Genomic DNA, 20,585 nt, shown 5'->3' with positions numbered 1-20,585 from the left:
TTCTCAATTCTATTTCGGATCCTCATACTTGCGTTGGCCATGGTAGCAAATACAATCCTGTATGTAACATACACACATACATGTATACGTATCACGTGCTTCCCGAACTTCCCAATTAACACGGAGCTTCTGTCTCTGCCCTATCTTGCTATCACTCGCGACCAAAATACCTTGCTCTTGCTTGTTTGCTTGCATACAAGTCTTTTAAAGGGATCATATTTATTTACTTGTAGTTGTCACATCACGGCAGCCGTGCGTCTTTGAGTTTTAAGTGTCTTTGTTTTTTTTTTCCCTTTTGTCTTGTCCTCGCCTTGCTGTTTGGTTTTTTTTTTTTTCTTTTTTTATTATTCGTTTTTATTGCCTTTACCTGTCTTCTGCCCTATATTTTTTGGTTTTTTCCTAAAACTGAATTGTGAAAGAGTTGCATGTTCAAAGGCGAAAGAAGAGAAGAGGAAGACTGTCGACTTGGACATTTCTCGGACGGATTCAAGGGAGGCAGACCATGAGGGAGTAGTAGAGCTCTCGACGGCCTAAGAACGAGCCCCCCCCCCCGGCCATCTTCAATTCTGTTGTGTTGCGCGCAAAAAGAGAGAAATGGAGGAAGATGAGGACACGGTGATGCGGGATCCTGGATCTCTAGCAAATATTCCTCCTGCTGCTCCAGACCATCCTTCTACAGCAGCTACTGAGCAATCACATCTCTCCAACAATACTACCACTACAGACATCCCCTCCTCTCATGCTGCTACTTCCATAGCTAACAACGAGGGTCTGTTTGGAATGCCGAAATCCTCTTCCAGCTTGCTGTCACCACCACCACCACCACCACCACCTTTCCTCAAGCCATCATCAGCAAGCTACAATGGGAACTCCTCGCATAGCTCCACAGAAATCCCAGGGTTGACCAAGTCCATCGAGGACGAGGGGCTGCACCTGATGGTCAAGTCCAGCGAGGAATCCGACAGTCTCATGGAAGAAAGCTCGGACTGGTCCGTTGACAACGACGCAGCTATGTCTGTCGGGTTGCCAGTCGCGTCTTTGGCGACGGGGCTTTGCTACGATATCCGAATGCGCTATCATTGCGAGGTGCGCCCTGCTGCTGATGTGCATCCGGAGGATCCTCGTCGCATCTACTATATTTACAAGGAGATCTGCCGCGCGGGTCTTGTGGAAGATCCGGAGATTGTCGACACGCCTAAGCTGCTTGCTCCGATTCCGCTGAAGCGGATTGATGTTCGGAATGCGACGAGAGAGGAGGTAGAGCTGGTTCATACTGTTGAGCATTATCAGTTTGTGGCGGATACTCAGAGTAAGTCTGTCCATTCGCAAGAAAAAGCGTCTCTTGTTAACACATCCATATTAGACCTCCCTGATGAAACTTTGATCATGCTGGAGGAATCTCGCGATTCTATCTACTTCAATCGACTGACCTTTGCCTCGGCGCTTTTGTCGGCGGGCGGCGCTATTGAGACGTGTTTGGCCGTGGCTACGCGAAAGGTCAAGAATGCCATTGCCGTCATTCGGCCACCTGGACACCATGCTGAGCATGACCAGACTATGGGATTCTGTCTGTTCAATAATGTGTCGATTGCTGCTAAAGTTTGCCAGCGTCAGTTGGGGCAAGCGTGCCGCAAGATTCTGGTTGTTGATTGGTGAGCTCTCTCTGTCCCTTGTCTTGCCAAATTTCTGCTAATTTCGAGAGTAGGGATGTCCATCATGGTAAGCATTGGACAATATCTATGATTCTATTCTCTTATAGCTAAAGGTTCAACCAGGAAACGGAATCCAAAAGGCATTTTACGACGACCCGAATGTCCTGTATATTTCCATCCACGTTTATGCCGATGGGAAATTCTATCCCGGTGGCCAAGAAGGCAATTGGGACCATGTTGGCGAAGGGGCTGGTCTGGGGAAGTAAGTCTCTTCGATCATTTGCCCAGCAGTGTGGCGCGCGTATGCTGAGCTCGCATATCAAGAAACATCAACATTCCATGGCCATCGCAGGGCATGGGAGATGGCGATTACATGTTTGCCTTTCAGCAGCTTGTCATGCCGATTGCCACTGAATTTGACCCTGATTTGGTGATTGGTAAGTCATCTCTCTGTTTGCAGTGCCGCTCTTTTTTTTCCCCCCTTATGTAGAGTCATGCAAACAAACAAACAATGGCGAATATCCACCTAACATGAGCATCTTCAATCCCAGTGGCCTCAGGATTTGACGCTGCGGCTGGCGATGAGCTTGGAGGCTGCTTTGTTACGCCCAGCTGTTACGCTCACATGACCCATATGCTCATGACGCTGGCTAATGGGAAGGTGGCTGTTTGCTTGGAGGTGAGTGCGCCTTCTTCTCTTTTGCTATCCCAGCAGTCTGTCTGACTGTTGTCTCGGTGTATAGGGTGGCTATAATTTCCGTTCTATTTCCAAGTCTGCTCTGGCAGTCACAAAAACTCTTATGGGAGAGCCTCCCGCGCGACTACTGGCCACGACTCCATCCAACGCAGCGGTGCAGCTTGTACGAAACGTCATGACTGCCCAGTCCAAGTATTGGCGGTGCATGTACCCCAAGATTCCAGCGCAAGAGGGGCTGTTCACAGACAGACTGCATGGTAAACAAGCAACCAACCTCGAAAGATTGAGTACTTGATGGGCAAGCAGAGCTGACTGCGCGATGCCAATACAGATGTCATTCGTCAATACCAGGCTAAACAGCTGTATGATAACTTTAAGCTTACTAGTCTTTGGATCTATCGCTCTTCAATCTCAAAATCTTTCGAGAACCAAGTCCTGGCTAGGTGAGTGTCAACCGGTTGTCTGGTCGCTTTTCTTTTTTTAGGGTATATATATATGAACTGACAAGAGATAGTCCCAACTACGACAAGACGGTACCTTTAATTGTGATTTTCCATGACCCGTGAGTCTTACTTACCCTGCCGCCTCCTAGTTGTGCTCTGCTAAAATATCAATAGACCTGATCTCATGGGCGTATATCATCCAATCACGAATAAATTGGAGGCGCATAACTGTTGGATGGTAGGTTCTACAGACCCCTCGACGTAGTCAGATTGCTAATTTACATTTCGTTTGTCTGGAAAATAGGCGGATGTGGTCAAGGACTATATTGCTTGGGCGAATCAGCACAACTTTGCCATTATCGATGTCAATATCCCCAAGCACGTAACATCAGAGGCGGTGCGTTTGTATCATAGCTCTTGGGAAGACGGAGTGGCGAGCTAACGGAAATATTTCTAGAACGCCGGTAAATACGAGGAGGATGATGAGGATCGACCGAACCAGACTGAGGAGTTGGCTGGGTACCTGTGGGACAATTACATTGAGTATGTGTGGTTATGGGACACTTAACATCAGGACAAGACTAATTTATTTATTTCTTGGATTAGGCCAAACGAAGCCACCCATGTCTTTTTCCTTGGCATTGGTGATGCGTTTTATGGAGTGGCCAATCTTCTTATCAACCGAGGTGAGTTTTTTTTTTTTTTTTTTCCCTTCCCTCCATACGCTTCAAAGGAAAGGAATGAAATTAAATAGTTGAGCAGATAGCATCTATCAGCGCGTCAACAGCGTGATTTCTTTCGTCGCTGAGAACCCAGTCCGGGCTGTGGCATCGACGACACAGACATGGCTCTCGAGGTGGTACAAAGATGTAAGCCATATTTTCCTTTCCCTCCTCGTAGCACACGGTAGTACCGCTATTGACACCTACAAAACACCAGAACTCGCTAGTCTTCGTCTCCTACGCTCACGGTGTATGGCACAATACGGAGAACCGCCGGAAGCCATCGAAGCGATACGGCCGATTGCTGCGGTCTCCCAAGGCGGGACTCAACGAAATGCTACTTCACCACAAAAAGGAGGTATACACATGGATTGAGCAGCGGGTTAATATCCTCACGGGCGACGAGACGGAGGAGGAAGAGAACCTGCCGAAGACTGAAGCTGAAGCTCAGTAGTCTCTGGCAATGGCCGTCGAGAAGAGAGTTGACGGAATGGAGAAGAAATATCACCACCAAGCTATGCTTGTATTCATGTGATTGTTGATCTGAGTTGATGTTGGGCTGCGCTGGCACCATTCGGCCGGGGACATGTTGTCTACTATTAGCTGCATGACTAGTAGGATAACTAACTACATCTAAAATTCTTAAGTAAAGAGAGTGACCACTGTATATATACATATGGATGTGAATATACCTGCCAATATTGTGTTTAATTGCTGCGCAGTGACTCCGTGAGGTTTGGCCCGTGGCAGTACAGTAGGTTCCACCTCCTTTTGCCTCTCCTTTCTTCTTTGCTATCCATCCATCAACTGCCCTTTCCTTTTTTTTTTTCTTCTTTCTTTCCCCTCTCCCTCAATTAATCCACCAGAATTCTTCTTTTTTTTTCTTCACATCCTTTATAGATCGATCCTGCTCCGGGCCCGCTCCCCCCTTTCGCTCTTCTGAAGAGGCGGTGCGCATTCTCCTCTGCGCAGAGATCGATCGCTGCGTCGAAATAACTAGCGAATACCCTTGCGTCGACGGATGCCTCCAAGGTCCTCCTCGTGTATTCATTTGATTTTGCGTGCACTGCGGAATGCTAGCTTCGTGATCCGCGGTCAAACTGAAGGAGGACAAACAAGACAATTCTTACAAAACAGGAGGCTTGGATTTGTCAGAGTTTCAGCCTCGGCTTTGACGACAGCGACAGCAACAGCAAGCCAAACCCATACACATCCTCGTTATCCCCCCTTTCGCGCCCCGTTGCGAAATATCGCTTACAGTTCCTCGTCGATTCGTCGATTCTCTAGCTCGACTAACATGTCGGGAGTCACGCATGTCACCGACCGGCTGGAAAAGCCCGAGTTGGACGATCGCTCGTACAGGGTGATCAAGCTGGCGAATCAATTGGAAGCTTTGCTGGTTCATGATAAGGATACAGACAAGGCCAGTGCTTCGGCGAATGTCAATGTGGGAAATTTCTCGGACGACGATAGCATGCCCGGCATGGCGCATGCCGTAGAGGTGCGTGAAACTTGCAGAAGCTAAGAGATAGGGAAGAAGACATACTTATTATTATCATCGTTTGCTATAGCACTTATTGTTTATGGGAACTGAAAAGGTGAGTCGACTGCATTCCCCCTGAACAAAAGAGAAAAAAAAAAAAAAGATGCTGATACTTGTTCTTTCACTAGTACCCTATAGAGAATGCCTACAATCAGTACCTTGCCGCCCACTCGGGCTCTTCCAATGCGTACACCGGAGCAATAGAGACCAATTATTTTTTCGAAGTCGCCGCAACCGGAGAAAGCAAAGCAGACGCTGCCAACGAGGCGGATGCATCAAATGGCACAGAAACTTCTCCATTATACGGTGCGCTGGACCGGTTCGCGCAGTTTTTCATTGCGCCTTTATTCCTAGAATCGACGCTGGATCGAGAGTTGAAGGCAGTCGATTCGGAGAATAAGAAGAACTTACAGAGTGATGTGTGGAGATTGATGCAACTGAACAAGTCCCTTTCGAACCCCCAGCATCCCTATCACCATTTTTCAACGGGCAATCTGCAAACTCTGCGCGACGATCCGCAGAAACGCGGTATCGAAGTGCGTAGCAAGTTTATTGAATTCCACAAGCAACACTATTCTGCCAATCGCATGAAGCTGGTCGTTTTGGGGCGCGAGTCACTCGACCAGCTTGAGAATTGGGTCGTGGAGTTGTTTTCTGAGGTCCAGGATAAGAATCTGGCACAGAATCGATGGGATCATGTGCAGCCCTTTTCGGCTGATCAGCTTTGCACCCAAGTCTTTGCGAAACCGGTTATGGACTCGCGTTCGTTGGATATCTATTTCCCCTTTTTGGATGAAGAGGATCTCTATGAGACGCTTCCCAGTCGATATATTAGCCATTTGATTGGCCATGAGGGTCCTGGTAGTATTCTGTCCTATATCAAGGCAAAAGGTTGGGCGAATGGATTGTCAGCGGGCGCCATGCCGGTTTGCCCTGGTTCTGCATTCTTCACCATCTCTGTGCGTCTCACCGAAGATGGTCTGACGCATTACCGGGAGGTTGTCAAGACGATTTTCCAGTACATTGCTATGATCAAGGAGCAGGCGCCAGAACAGTGGATCTTCGATGAGATGAAGAATCTCGCCGAAGTCGACTTCCGGTTCAAGCAGAAATCGCCTGCTTCTCGCTTCACTAGTCGATTGAGCAGCGTAATGCAGAAACCTTTGCCGCGGGAATGGCTGCTAAGCGGCAACAGCTTGCTGAGGAAATTCGATGCTGGATTGGTCACCAAAGCCCTCTCGTACCTGCGCAGTGACAATTTTAGACTCATGATAGTCGCACAGAACTTCCCCGGCGACTGGGATGCGAAAGAGAAGTGGTATGGCACTGAATACAAGGAGGAAAAGATCCCGCAAGATTTCCTCAAGGAAATTGGGGATGCGTTGGCATCGTCGCCTTCTGAGAGGATCCAAGACTTGCACATGCCGCACAAGAACGAGTTCATTCCTACTCGTCTGTCGGTTGAGAAGAAAGAGGTCTCGCAGCCAGCCAACACGCCCAAACTCATTCGTCTGGATGATCACGTGCGCGTCTGGTATAAGAAGGATGATAGGTTTTGGGTGCCCAAGGCTACGGTGCACATTACTCTGAGGAACTCGCTAGTCTGGGCTACCCCGGCGAATCATGTCAAGGCGAAGCTCTATTGCGAGCTGGTGCGGGATGCTTTGGTTGAGTATTCGTATGACGCTGAACTGGCCGGGTTGGACTACAACCTATCTGCTAGCATTTTTGGATTGGATGTCTCGGTCGGGGGATACAATGATAAAATGTCGGTGCTCCTTGAGAAGGTTGTTACTACGATGCGCGACCTCGTCGTTCTTCCCGAACGCTTCAAAATCATCAAGGAGCGCCTGACGAGGGCTTACCGGAATGCGGAGTACCAGCAGCCGTACTACCAAGTTGGCGACATGACCCGCTATCTTACCGCTGAGAAAACCTGGATCAACGAGCAGTATGCCGCCGAGTTGGAGCATATCCAGGCTGACGACGTTGCAGCATTCTTCCCGCAGCTTTTGCAGCAGAATCACATCGAGGTCCTCGCTCATGGCAACTTGTACAAGGAGGATGCTTTGAAGATGACGGACATTGTCGAGGATATTGTGCGTAGCCGTCCATTGCCACAATCCCAATGGCATGTGCGCAGGAATATCATTTTCCCGCCGGGCAGCAATTACGTATATGAGCGGCAGTTGAAGGACCCGCAGAACGTGAACAACTGTATCGAATACTATCTTTTCGTGGGCAGGATAACAGACGATGTGCTGCGGGCCAAGCTTCTCTTGCTGGCGCAAATGACCGAGGAGCCGGCCTTTGACCAGCTCCGAAGCAAAGAACAGCTTGGGTATGTTGTCTGGAGCGGAGCACGCTATTCTGCAACAACCATTGGATATCGTGTCATCATTCAGAGCGAGCGCACCGCGCAGTACTTGGAAAGCCGCATTGACTCATTCTTGAGCCAGTTTGCTCAGACGCTGGAGGACATGACGGAGGAGGAATTCGAGAGTCACAAGCGTAGCATTATCAACAAGAGGCTCGAGAAGCTGAAGAACCTGGGATCTGAGACTGCGCGCTTCTGGACGCATATTGGCTCGGAATACTTTAACTTTTTGCAGCATGAAATCGATGCTAGCACCGTCAGGACCCTGACCAAGTCAGACCTGATTGCTTTCTACCGCCAATACATCGATCCCGCATCGGACACACGCGCTAAGATCTCGATCCATCTGAACGCGCAATCCGCTGACACGGATGATCTGCCCGTGGACACGTCCAAGACTGCCGAGGGAATAGAAGCATTGCACATCCAGCAGACGAGCAGCAAGGACGAAGTTGAGGCCGTCAAGGCCGTCCAGAAACCCGTTTACATTACCAATGTGCCTCAGTTCAAGGCCCGGCTGCCTGTTAGTCCTGGACCGAGTCCGGTTATGGATCTCAGCGAGTTTGGGGATTTTGATTCGAAGCTGTGAGTTGGCTGTGTTGGCTTGGACTGTATATTTATAATTTACGTGGTGCATAGATGTAGAGTCATAAAGCTGCACTTTTGGTCTTGCAAATGTACGTAGTTTGAACGTATAAACCACTTTTTATATTACTTTAATAGGGATAGGCTTAGTGGGGCATGCAGCCTCGTCTTATTGGACGGAGCTCTCATCAACTTGATCCTCACAAAGTCCCGCGGAGGTCAAGCATTGCTCCTCCAGCAACTACGCACGAACATTTCAGTCCTTCTGGATTGTCCCACTTATTGTCTGGATATTCGAATATACATAGAAAACACATTCTCGCTGCTGAAGGAACATCCTTCCATCATGTCGACCGTCACGGCGACTGCCATGCAGAGCTCGAAGCCGTACGTTTTGTCCCCTGTTTCTCTGAATCAAAAGACAACAGCAACCAACTCCAATCTTACCACGCACTGGAAATACCGAAAAAAAAAATAGGTTGAATAATTCATACTAATTTCGTATCTGAACAGCCCCATCATCCCCAAATCCTTCGACGCCAAACAGCCACAAACAATTCGTCTCTACCCTCTGTCCAACTACACATTCGGCACAAAAGAGAACCAGCCAGAAGAAGACCCGTCGGTGCTTGCGCGTCTGAAGAGGCTCGAGGAGCATTATGATCTACATGGGATGCGCCGGACGTGCGAGGGCGTGCTGGTTTGTCATGAGCATAACCATCCGCATGTTTTGATGTTGCAGATTGCGAATGCGTTTTTTAAACTGTATACCTTCCCTCCCTCTCCTACTTCTAAAGGGAAAAAAAAGAAGAAGAAGAAGGAGAAGAAAAGAGTTCTAATTCGTACAATAGACCAGGCGACTACCTACACCACGACGACGACGAAATAACCGGGTTCAAAACCCGTTTGAACGAGAGACTGGCGCCCGTGGGCTCGCAGTTCAGCGGCGAGGGCGTCAACGAAGACTGGGAAGTAGGCGATACGCTGGCGCAATGGTGGCGGCCTAATTTCGAGACCTTCATGTACCCGTTTCTACCGGGGCATGTTACGCGTCCGAAGGAGTGTAAGAAGTTGTATCTTATCCAGCTTCCGAAGAAGAGTGCGTCTATCGTCTCATTTTTCACCCAAAAAAAAAAGGAAAAAAAGAAAAAAAAGGGGCGGGTAGCTGACTCGTTTGGCAGAAGTATTGAGTGTGCCCAAAAATATGAAACTCCTCGCCGTCCCCCTGTTTGAGCTTTACGACAACACTGCGCGATACGGTCCTCAATTATCGGCTATTCCGCACTTGCTGTCACGGTACAATTTCGAGTTTGTCGATGAGAATGACAATGTTGTTGCTGTTACGCCGGGCACGCCGCATTCGGGCATGGACGAGTTCAAGACCAAGATCCTTGCTGGCGGTGCGGAGGGCGAGGATACGGGCATGGAGGATGTTCAGGGAGGAGGTGGAGGAGGAGCTGCTGGTGGTGATGTGAATCAGTCGGAGATTAAGCAAGATGATGAGCAAATCTCGTAATTCTGCTTTTCTATACAATGTTTTCTTTCTTTTTTTAGTGGTCGGGAGCTTGTTCAGTCTTTGGTAAAAGGAAACGAAGAGGAACTTTTTCTTGTTGTTCTATACTCTTTATGCTGCTGGTGTTAGGGAGTGCTGTCTAGTTACTTTGTATACAATTTTAAAGATATGAATCGTAATCCAGGTCTGGGTGATCCGTAAGCGTAGCAAACTGGGACAACATGTTACAGTCAGCTTGAATAGATAGGCATGTCACATTCTGTTCTATTATTTCCGCCTGATACTTTCACGCGTGTAACTAGTACAACAGGAACAGCTACTTGGGTGTTGCACTAGGTAGTATTGCGTTCATGACTGGTGACTTAGTCCTTAGATATGCGGAGAATTGAATCGTTGCACGTGGCTTGAGGTACAAGTAATAGGCATACAGTATTTGGTGTAAATCGCGGACATTTTTGGAATGCTATGTTATCCCTTGCAAGCCCTTGGAAAAGTACTACGAACTTCAGAAGAATTAATCCACCCTCACAACTAAACACAGGCGAAGACGGGGAGCATGTCGTTAAAATGCATCATAGCTGCTATCGGACTGGCTGCTTCAGTCCTAGCAGGGCTGGCATCGCGTGGTAAGAAAACGCCTACGGATTTGAGGACCTACAGATTAACAGCACAAAGATGTCTCGCAGCATGTGCTGGATGACTTGAATCTCTTCGAACAATACTCGGCTGCAGCGTACTGTGATGCGAATGATAACGCTACAAAAGGCACTGAAATCGCTTGTGTGGCTGGAAACTGCCCTCTCGTGCAGCAAGCGGACGCCACATCTGTCTATTCGTTCTCAGAGTGAGAAGAAAACCATCCAAGAGTTTGAATTCTTCGTTCCGTATGGAACTGACGGTGTTGAAAATAGCACTGGCGTGGGCGATGTAACGGGTCTCCTCGCCCTTGACCACACCAACAAGCTGATCGTCCTAGCCTTCCGTGGCTCTCGAAGCATTCAAAATTGGATCACTAACCTTGACTTCAAGTTTACGAATGCATCTTCGCTCTGCGATAATTGCGAAGTCCACGATGGATTCCTAGACTCCTGGCAATCGGTCTCGGACACGCTTACCTCCAAACTGTCGGCTACCGTCTCTGGCAATCCTGGATACAAGATTGTCTTTACCGGACATAGCCTGGGGGCGGCTTTGGCTACCGTCGCGGCGGTACAGTTGCGAAATGCTGGAAACAACATAGACCTGGTAATTCATTCCTGTGACGAGATGAGAGAGAGAGAGAAAAAAGACAGCTGACAAAAAGAAAATACAAGTACACCTATGGAAGCCCTCGCGTGGGCAACCTCGACTTTGCGACTTTCCTCACCTCACAGCCAAACGGCGTCAACTACCGAGTCACGCACACCGATGACCCTGTTCCCAAGCTGCCGCTTCGCAGTATGGGGTTCAGCCATCCAAGCCCGGAGTATTGGATCACAGCCGGTACGGATGAGGCGGTGACGGCGAGCGCGATTACTGTAGTCGCAGGGATTGACTCCAAGGGGGGCAACGACGGGACGGACGCAGGGCTGGACGTCGATGCTCATCTCTGGTATTTCAACAAGATCTCTTCGTGTTAGTTAGTCAGTGATAGTAGAGTGAGTGAGTTAGCAGCAACAACCAACCCCCTTTTGAAACGAGAAATCCTGGTCCTGGTCCTGGTCCTGATCATCCATGATCCACATGGAAACAAGTATTCCGAGCTCCGTTTTGGTCTTCGTGCAGTCGCGGCGGGCCTAGACGGGACGGTATTTTTAGATCCGCCGCACTCCGGCGTCGCACGCAGCAAATGAAGCTTGTGTAAAGCTGTGTGTGGCTTGGAGGGAGAGAGTTCTAGACGAGACGGACGGCGAAAGGAGAAGAGGAAGAAGCAAGAGTGACATGACGATCCGAGGGGCAAGCGCGACCCACCGGGAAACACGCAAGCATTCTTTGCTCTTTCCTCTTTGGCGCTCTCCCCTTGCCCTTGCCCTTTTCTGCTTAAATACTCTCGTCATTCTCTGTCTGCCACTGTACGCTGCACACATACAGATACACACAAACACACACATACATATATGTGTATATATATATTCTGTTCCCCCAGATGACCCAAGCCTGCCGTCCAACTTAACACTTGCGTCAAGAGTCCAGACCCAGACCCAGACCCATGAGCCTAGACGCATCGCCCAACTAGCGCCCTCCTTGCCGCATGGCTCTTCGCTCCGTCGTCTCAGTCGCTGTGAAGCCTCCATCGCGCCGCCTGCGGACGGCCGTGCTTGCGCTCTTGCTGCTGCTCACCTTCTACTGGGTTGCGACAACAACTGCCCTGCCATCGGCGCGCCCCAGAACGCGGAAGGGGGCCATCCATAGCGATGCCCGGTCGCCGCAGTTGGAGGCTGTCTTGCAGGCCCCCGTGCCTGCACCTACCAACATGAGGTCGCATATCGAGAAAGACCTGGTGGTGGCAAGTATGGTCGGCGATAATACCTCCTGGCTGACCGACTCCCTTCCCGACTGGCACAAGAGCATATACGTCGTGGACGATGACACGGCCGAGCTGACTGTGGCAAATAACAAGGGACGGGAATCCATGGTCTATCTTACGTATGATATCTGTATCTTTTTTTTGGCGGGGGGGTGGAAGTTGCATGTGCTGATGAGACGGCTACAGATATATCATTGACAACTACGACCGCTTACCCGACTATATGCTCTTCATACATTCTCAGCGATATCAATGGCACAACGACGATCCCTATTACGACGGGGTTCCGATGATCAGACGATTCCAGCTGCCTTATCTGGAGAAGATTGGTTATGTTAATCTGCGTTGTGCCTGGGTGCTGGGGTGTCCCGATGAAATTCACCCCATGACAGATAACGATCACGATGCGGTTCATGCAGGTCCATACTACATGAATGGGTTCAAGGAGCTGTTCCCCGGCGTCAAAGTTCCAGATACGGTAGGAGTGTCTTGCTGTGCGCAGTTTGGAGTAGCGCGGTGGAAGATTCGCGAACGGCCAAAGAGTGATTATGAGCGATACAAGCGGTGGCTCCTGGGAACTGATCTGGACGACGCCATGAGTGGCCGGATCATGGAGTATTCCTGGCATAGTAAGACTAATCCCCCCTTTTTTTCCCCTTCATTCTTGTCGAACGTGGGTTAATCTTTTGTCTAGTGATTTTTGGGATGGACCCGGTTCATTGTCCCAACGCTGCCGAATGCTATTGCAATGTCTGGGGTTTATGCGACCTCAAATGCTTACAAGACGAATGTGAAAATCGATACTCACTTCCTCCGTATTCGACTCTCCCTGACGGATGGCCATACATAGGGTGGAATGGAGAGCCACAGGATCCAAGCAAAGGGGGCCTTCCCTTGGCCTTGGTTTCTTGAGTTGGATCTCCATTTCGGCTTTTCTCTCTTTCTCTCTCCCTCTCTCTGAGAGACACACACCTACACCTACACCAATACATTTTTCTCTTTGCATTCAGGGCGGCGCTTTGTTGTTACGGTGGCATTTCGGTCTAATTCTAGCATTTCAGAGCGACAGCGTGTTTGATTGGCGTTTAGCAGTTCATATTTGGTGTGATTGCACATAGAATAATAGATATATTGCTATAGTCGTTGTCAAAAAAAAGTAAAAAAAAAAGAAGTTCAAATCATCGTGAATCGAAAGAAGCTTCAGAAGTAGCTCCAGTAGTTTCAATATTTCGCAGGCCTCGGCTCGGCATAGAAATAGTTGATCCGATGACGGCACTGCACGCCTTCCTCACATGCTTCTATCCCACTTGCTTCTACAATCACTTTCTCAACGACTAGTTCAACACGAGATAACAAGAAGCAGAAAAGAAAAGAAGAAAAAAAAAAAGAAATGCTTATCATCGGACTCACCGGCTCTATAGCCACCGGTAAATCCACCGTCTCTGCCCTCCTCGCCTCGCCTCCGCACAACCTCCCCATCATCGACGCGGACATTCTCGCCCGCAAAGTCGTCGAGCCTGGCACCGCAGGCTACAAAGCTATAGTCAATTACTTTGGACCGAGCACACCGGAGCTCCTCTTACCGGCAGATGCCGAGGGTAAGCGCGCGCTGAACCGGCCAGCGCTGGGGAGGCGCGTATTCGGCGATAGCGAGGAGCGCAAGCGCGATAGGACGATATTGAATCGCATTGTGCATCCGGCGGTGCGCTGGGAAGTCTATAAATCTTTACTGTATTACTACCTTCGGGGCTATTGGGCTGTGGTGCTGGATGTGCCGCTGTTGTTTGAGTCCGGCATGGATGTTATATGCGGCACGGTGGTGGTGGTTGCGGTGCAGGATCCGACGGTGCAGATGGCGCGATTACGCCAGAGAGATCCGCATTTGAGTGCGGAGGATGCGGAGAATCGTGTCAAGAGTCAGGGTGATGTGCAGGGGAAAGTGAAGAAGGCACTTTATAGGAATAAGAAGGCGTCGGAGCAGGATACGGACAAGGGCTCGAGAGGCGTTATTGTGTGGAACGATGGCGATAAAGATGCCCTGGCAAAGGAAGTTGACCGGGCTGTTCTTACGATTCAGGATAATAGTCCTCGGTGGTGGTCCTGGATACTCTTGATTGCGCCGCCGGTGGGCGTGGCTGCTGCTGTGTGGAATATGGCTGCGAATTTTAGTTCGCAGAGGAGTTGGGACCAGAAGGTCAAGAGAGAGAAGGCTAGGTTGTAGCATAGCATAGCACACTCAATATATATTCTTCGAGACGCTACTACCACAACTGCCAACGTATATACACACGTGTCGTCTAGCATTTCATTGCGTCGCGGAAGGACAGGACAGCACAGGCCAGGCTCGAATTCCATGCGTACCTAGGTACAGCTACTTGGTCTTGATCGATCCGACAATCGGTTCTTCGGTGGTGGCATGTCGTCGTATCCAGCTGGCATGGAGAGAAGAGAGAGAAGCAGTCGGTCTGAGAAATACGCTGGACCAAGAACGGATGGACCGCCCGCCCTAAGAAAACCGAAGGGGGAAAATTCAGGCCGACTCCATCGCCAGCGTCGATAGTTGATGGTATAAACCGCTGCCACGCGCGAGCAAGCCGGTTCCTGCACTGTCGAGAGAGAGAGAGAGAGAGAAAGAAGGGGCCGCGATGGCCGAGAGCACATCCGCGTAGAAGGAAGGGAAGGGCAACCCCGGAAGTAGTAAGCCTCCCGCGCTCTTTTACCTCTTCTTTCTGTTCAGCCATGATGAACAAACCGCCTATCTGCCATCCTCACATGCCTGTCTCCAGGCTTATGCTGCTAGATTGGTGTGTCTGATCGACAGTCTCCAGTTCCCCAGAGCCGCATGAACCGACCTGTTATTCTCTTCTTCTCCTGCCATCCGGACATGCATGATACCATGCCATGACATGACATACAGGACTCGACAACTCCGACGACCGCACATAGATTAGACGCCTGGTGGCTGGAAGAAAGCAGTCATTCCAATGATACACCTGGTCAAATACTTGCCAATTGCGCTGTCTATCCTGTGTCAAAGCTGAAAAAGGCCCCCGCCATGCATCCATATACTCCATATAATTCTGCGGGCATGAGCCCGGCTCCGATATTCTCGACGTCCTCGTCCACCCAAGCAGGTAACAAGAGCTCCAGAATGAATACAGGCGCAGCAAAGTCTCTCACGTTCAAGCATTATACATTCACCCCTGCTTCTCAGCAACACCAGATGCCTCCGTCCAAACGTCGACGTGTTATTGAGCCATCAGATGTATCAACAGCAAGTTTCCCGCCAACCGGCAGCCATTTAGACACCGCGCAAGACGGGGTGAATAGTTTCTATCATCTAGATTTTGCAAAACCGCTGCATCAGAATGTCGTATCACAGAATGCTGCTTTAGATACCGCGGGCTCGTTCTCCACACAAAGTACCTCGGAAAGATCATCTCGGGGAGATTTGGATTCCGATTTTACCAGCCGCAATACGCCTAACACCTCAGTGTCAAATACGTCGCCATGGCCTCAGATAAAGGCAGATTCTCCGGCTGCAATGTCAACGGCACCGGCACCAACGACGGCGAGTGATTCTCAAGTAGCCCACCCCCCGAAGCAGCTCAACGAGACGGAAGTCGATGCGCCCAACTATGAAGAATTCAAGCCACGTTCTTCCATACCTAGTGGGATCCCCGGTCCAGTATATGCTCAGCAGTGTATAACGGCTGCATATGCATCCCGACTCAACCCGTTTGCATTGCATAAGCGTGAACAAAAGGCACTACAGCATCATCTATGCCATCTGCATGTCACGACGTACCTCAATATCCGCAACGGAATCTTACGGCTATGGACTCGCAACCCGATGATAAGCGTGACCCGTGAGGAAGCGCTTGGCTGTGCTAGGGACTTCAGATGGATGGGCCTTGCAGATTTTGCCTATGAGTGGCTAGTGAGAAACGGCTACGTCAACTTCGGCTGCGTCGAGGTTCCGCAAGCTCCTATTTCTCCCAAAAAGGGTAGGCGAAAGGATGATGGGCCTGTCATTGTTATCGTCGGAGCGGGTGTAGCTGGCCTGGCCTGCGCCAGACAACTGGAAGGCTTGTATCAGCAGTACCGCGACAAGGTCACATCATTCAAAGTGATAGTTCTCGAGGGTAGGCGGCGCATTGGTGGGCGGATCTACTCGCATCCTCTAAAAAGCCATAAGAATGCCTCATTACCAAAAGGTCTCCGGCCGACCGCTGAGATGGGTGCTCAGATTATTGTAGGATTTGATCGAGGGAATCCATTAGACCCGATCATTCGTTCACAGCTGGCATTGCGTTATCATCTGCTCCGAGACATATCTACGATTTATGATATTGACGGCTCAGCTGTTGATGAAATGCAAGACGCAATGGATGAACGCCTCTATAATGACGTTCTCGACCGTTCTGGGAACTATCGGCATAAGACAGTTATTCAACATACCGCAGAAGGCGATCGTGAGATGATGAATCATGGCCGTGACATTCCGATTGACGACGGGGTCACAATTCATCAGTACGAGGAAGCGCGCGCTGCAGGAACCCATCACCTACTGCTTCCTGCTGCACGATTTCGTCGCGGCATTGGGCACCATGCATCCCGGATTCTGCCGCCTTCTGATCTAGACCCAGACGAAGAGCTGCCAGCGGCTATGGAATGTCAAAGCATGGGGTGGAAACTACGAAATGGCGTTTCTCCGCAGGCCGACCTGCAACTCGATCAAGTTGCCAAAGCGTCCCCCCGTCAAACGCTAGGAGCCGTGATGGACGAAGGCGTCAGACAATACCAGGCTATGCTTCCTCTGACGCCGAAGGATATGCGGCTTTTGAATTGGCACTATGCAAATCTGGAATACGCGAACGCCACCAATTTAGGCAAGCTGAGTTTGTCAGGATGGGACCAGGACATGGGCAATGAGTTTGAGGGCGAACATAGCCAGGTTATCGGGGGGTATCAACAACTGCCACGAGGACTGTGGGCATATCCTACCAAACTAGATGTCCGGACCAACGAGACGGTGGTAAACATTACTTACGATGCCACTGGCGAAGCCAAGAATCGCAAGACAATCGTCCACACCAAAAACGGTCCTATTTCAGCCGACCATGTTGTTTATACGGGCTCCTTAGGTACTCTTAAACATCGCACAGTTGGGTTTACTCCCTCACTACCAGAATGGAAAATGAATGCAATCGATCGTCTCGGATTTGGGGTGTTGAATAAAGTCGTGCTAGTGTTTGATCATCCTTTCTGGGATACCGGTCGGGACATGTTTGGTCTTCTTCGCGAAGCAGAAGTTCCAGGCAGTATGACTCAAGCAGATTACGCCAAAAACCGGGGCAGATTCTATTTGTTCTGGAACTGTGTCAAGACATCAGGTGTACCGATGCTGATTGCGTTGATGGCTGGAGACGCAGCACATCAAGCGGAAGAGATGGCAGACAAGGACATTGTCACAGAGGTCATCTCGGAACTGCGCAATGTCTTCAAATCCGAAACTGTCCCAGATCCACTGGAAACGATCATCACGCGCTGGAAAGCAGACAAATTCACCCGCGGCACATACTCCTACGTAGCAGCTGATGCCTTGCCGGGGGACTACGATCTGGTTGCGCAGGCCGTTGGAAACCTCCATTTTGCCGGTGAAGCTACGTGTGGCACGCACCCTGCGACTGTGCATGGGGCGTATTTGTCGGGGCTGCGGGCTGCAGGGGAGATTATGGAGAAGATATTGGGACCGATCGCGGTGCCTTCACCGTTGGTTCCGCCTTCATCCAAGGGTAATAACGGTTTTGCCAGTAATCCTCTGCGGTATTGGAACAGCAGCACCACTCCGACAAAGCAAAATTCTACGCCAAAAGCGAAAACAAGCAACAAAAAGAAAGCCCCAGGAGTGACAGCTCATACTACTACTACCACCACCAAAGCAGAACAAGAACAAGAACAAGAACCACAACACCCGCAACTCCATCTCTACAACCAAGCACTAGAAACCCACCTCCACGCAACCATCGGACCAGCACCGCCAGCCAAACCCGCCAAAATCGCACTCAATCCGTTCCTCACATTCCAAAAGGACTACTGGATTCGCGCAAAACAGCAATGCGAGGCGAATAAAAGACAGGCAACGAACAACCCAGAAGCGAAAGCTGCGCGCGACGAAGTCAGGGCGGTCCTGGGACAAATGTGGCGAGAGGCGGAGGAGGAAGTTAAACGGCCGTATCATGAACAGATGGCTGTCAACAGGCAGACGAATGATAATATGGCCAAGGCGTGGGCGGAGGCAGTGAGGGAGTATGAGCGGAAGAGGGAGGAGGCTGTACGGGGATTTCCTGCGTTTGAGGCATGGCTATCGTCTATGGACAGGTCTGTATAACGGCCATGCTTGTTCTTATTATCTTACTACTTATTATATTCAATACAAATTTCAGTCAAGTCTCGAAAAAGAGAGATCGGATTCGGAGTCCATTATGAGCTTTTAAATACACTGAATTGTATTACCTCCGGCTTTTCATTCTTGATCCGTTGTTGGGAGGGCGCGCTCACACAGCAATTTTATCATCATACTTTGCAAAAACATCAACTTCAGCCTCCGCAAACTCGCGCATAATAGTCTCCTTCCTCGCCTCGGAGCGCAGCCTCACCGTGCACGGAAACGGCTTTGGACAAGCAACCAACCCTTCAATATAGCCTGTATCCGGATCGACGTCAGGCTCACTCCGCTCCCCGCTTATAGGGTCAATTACGGGCTGCTCAAACGCAAAGGCCCAGAGCAGCATTGACATGGCTATAAAAAGGTCGCGTTCGGCGAGGTGAATGCCCGTGCAGAGGCGGCGGCCGGCTCCGTAGCTGTAGTGATCGCGGTTGTTGTAGTCGGCGCCGCCGTTGTTTGCGTATTCGGATGCTGGTAGCGTTCTGTCTTCGAAGCGGGTTGGGTCGAAGAGGTGCGGGTTTGGGTATTTGGTTGGGTCGTGGTTGAGGCCCCAGATGTTGAGGATTAGGATGGTGTTTTTGGGGAGGAAGTGCCCGTTTATCCATTCATCTGGCGCTGTTTTTAAGTTATGTTTACAAACAACAAAAGGAACGGGGAAGGGAGGAGGGAGGAGGAGGAGGAGGAGGAGGAGGAGGGATACCTTGGTCAAGAAGATGCGGCATGCCCAAAGGCGCCACAGGCCTCCATCTCACGCACTCCTTGACAATAGCGGCGACATATGGGAGACGACTATAATCGGCCCAGGTTGGAGTGCGGCCCTCGCCAATGACTGAGTCGATTTCCGAGTGTGCCCTTTTCTGGATCTCGGGCCATTTGGTCATGGCCTGAATGAACGAGATGATAAGCGCTGCAGGAGTCTCTGAGCCACCTTCGACAAGACCGCCAGCGAGGAAGGATAGTTGGTGATGGCTGAAGCCTAGTTTTTCATTGTCCTTGAGGAGGTTGTCGACGAATGTATCCTTGCTGCTGCCGAGTTTGGTTCGACGGTTGATGACGTGTTGGAGCATTGTTTCGTGTAATGATTCCATTATGTCTTTGACGTGGGTGGCTTTGGTGATCCATTTCCCTAGGAACCGTTCGGGGATGTATTTCAGGAATGGGAAGAAATCGACTGGAGGGGTGGCTCCTAGTTCTAGCAAGGCTGTGAACTCATCTAGCATTTCGTATAGTCGGTCCATGTAGGTTGAACGAATAGAAGGGATCCGCACGCCGTACACTATTTCAAGAATTGTCAATGTACAACGGCCAACAAGCCAGGTGGGTTAGAGTGTTATACCGATGCTAGTGAGAATGCTATTACTGTACCTCCTCGGATGAAGCATGTAATCCTCAGGCGCAGCAACAAAGTCTCTGAGCATCTGAACGCCTTCAGCATGCTGCAGATGGACATGGTGTTTATCACACATGGATTCCATAAAGCATTGATGAATCAACTTGCGCTGTACTCGCCAGGTGGGACCATATTGGAGAGTCAGAAGATGATCTCGCTGGCTGACAATCTCCTGCACGATGTATGAAGCAGGCCTGTTGCTGGCAACGGAGCCCTTTTCTTCGAACAACTCTCGCGCGATTCGTCTGTCAGTGATTACGGCTAGCGTGCTGTTGCCGACTTTGATTGTGTACAGGCCACCGTAAATCTTTGCGAATTCTGTGTATCTGCAGTTGTTCTTGTTTAGGCATCTATTTTTTATAGTGGTCGGATCAAGGAAAACTCACTTGAGATGCGCGCGTCTCCTTGGAATCTGATGAGCATTTCCGATGATTGGGAGCGTTGGGGGCCCTTGTTGAGTCAGTCACCCTATTTTCAACGTGAGATCAGGACAAGGCCAGAAAATACCAGGTGGCAGGCATGCATCTCTGCTGCCTACGGTCAGGATGATGTATGCGATGCCTGCAACGGCAACTGCAATTGCAAGTGCAAGTGCACCACTGACAGCCATGATGGTTGAGCACCAAGTTCTGCTTTAGATAGAGTAGAAAAACTCGAGGAAAGCGAGGTACTATTGTTGGTCAAAGCACCTTTCAATGGGAATGAA

The 20,585-nt window shown here is 50.0% G+C and overlaps 3 protein-coding genes across 3 annotated transcripts; 2 read left to right on the top strand and 1 right to left on the bottom strand.

Annotated features, from left to right (window-relative positions):
* Nucleotides 1-594: 594 nt before the first annotated feature.
* Nucleotides 595-3,968, top strand: UA08_04856 (hypothetical protein; the record flags this gene model as incomplete). Its single annotated transcript, XM_020267172.1, has 15 exons — nt 595-1,309; nt 1,364-1,609; nt 1,706-1,719; nt 1,760-1,914; nt 1,977-2,089; nt 2,204-2,331; nt 2,396-2,606; nt 2,681-2,792; nt 2,864-2,911; nt 2,967-3,030; nt 3,097-3,189; nt 3,250-3,335; nt 3,399-3,478; nt 3,555-3,661; nt 3,732-3,968. 15 exons carry the CDS (start codon nt 595-597, stop codon nt 3,966-3,968), a joined length of 2,409 nt encoding a protein of 802 aa, XP_020119994.1.
* Nucleotides 3,969-4,811: 843 nt separating this feature from the next.
* Nucleotides 4,812-18,432, top strand: UA08_04855 (hypothetical protein; the record flags this gene model as incomplete). Its single annotated transcript, XM_020267169.1, has 19 exons — nt 4,812-5,015; nt 5,086-5,112; nt 5,186-8,019; nt 8,158-8,406; nt 8,533-8,784; nt 8,871-9,118; nt 9,201-9,531; nt 9,574-9,598; nt 9,717-9,729; nt 10,135-10,158; nt 10,208-10,376; nt 10,444-10,777; nt 10,846-11,146; nt 11,186-11,319; nt 11,748-12,157; nt 12,225-12,667; nt 13,460-14,252; nt 14,776-14,842; nt 14,956-18,432. The coding sequence occupies 19 exons, from the start codon at nt 4,812-4,814 to the stop codon at nt 18,430-18,432; spliced, it is 10,335 nt and encodes a 3,444-aa protein (XP_020119995.1).
* A 166-nt stretch (nt 18,433-18,598) lies between these two features.
* UA08_04854 (hypothetical protein) lies at nt 18,599-20,489 on the bottom strand (the record flags this gene model as incomplete). The annotated part of the gene is made up of 5 exons (XM_020267168.1): nt 18,599-19,104; nt 19,190-19,765; nt 19,826-20,205; nt 20,266-20,329; nt 20,387-20,489. 5 exons carry the CDS (start codon nt 20,487-20,489, stop codon nt 18,599-18,601), a joined length of 1,629 nt encoding a protein of 542 aa, XP_020120052.1.
* Between the last annotated feature and the right edge of the window lie 96 nt (nt 20,490-20,585).

Source organism: Talaromyces atroroseus (genome assembly GCF_001907595.1).
Source record: "Talaromyces atroroseus strain IBT 11181 chromosome Unknown scaffold_5, whole genome shotgun sequence".
In the NCBI taxonomy this organism is placed as follows: domain Eukaryota; kingdom Fungi; phylum Ascomycota; class Eurotiomycetes; order Eurotiales; family Trichocomaceae; genus Talaromyces; species Talaromyces atroroseus.
This window is presented reverse-complemented; position numbering and strand designations above follow the sequence as displayed.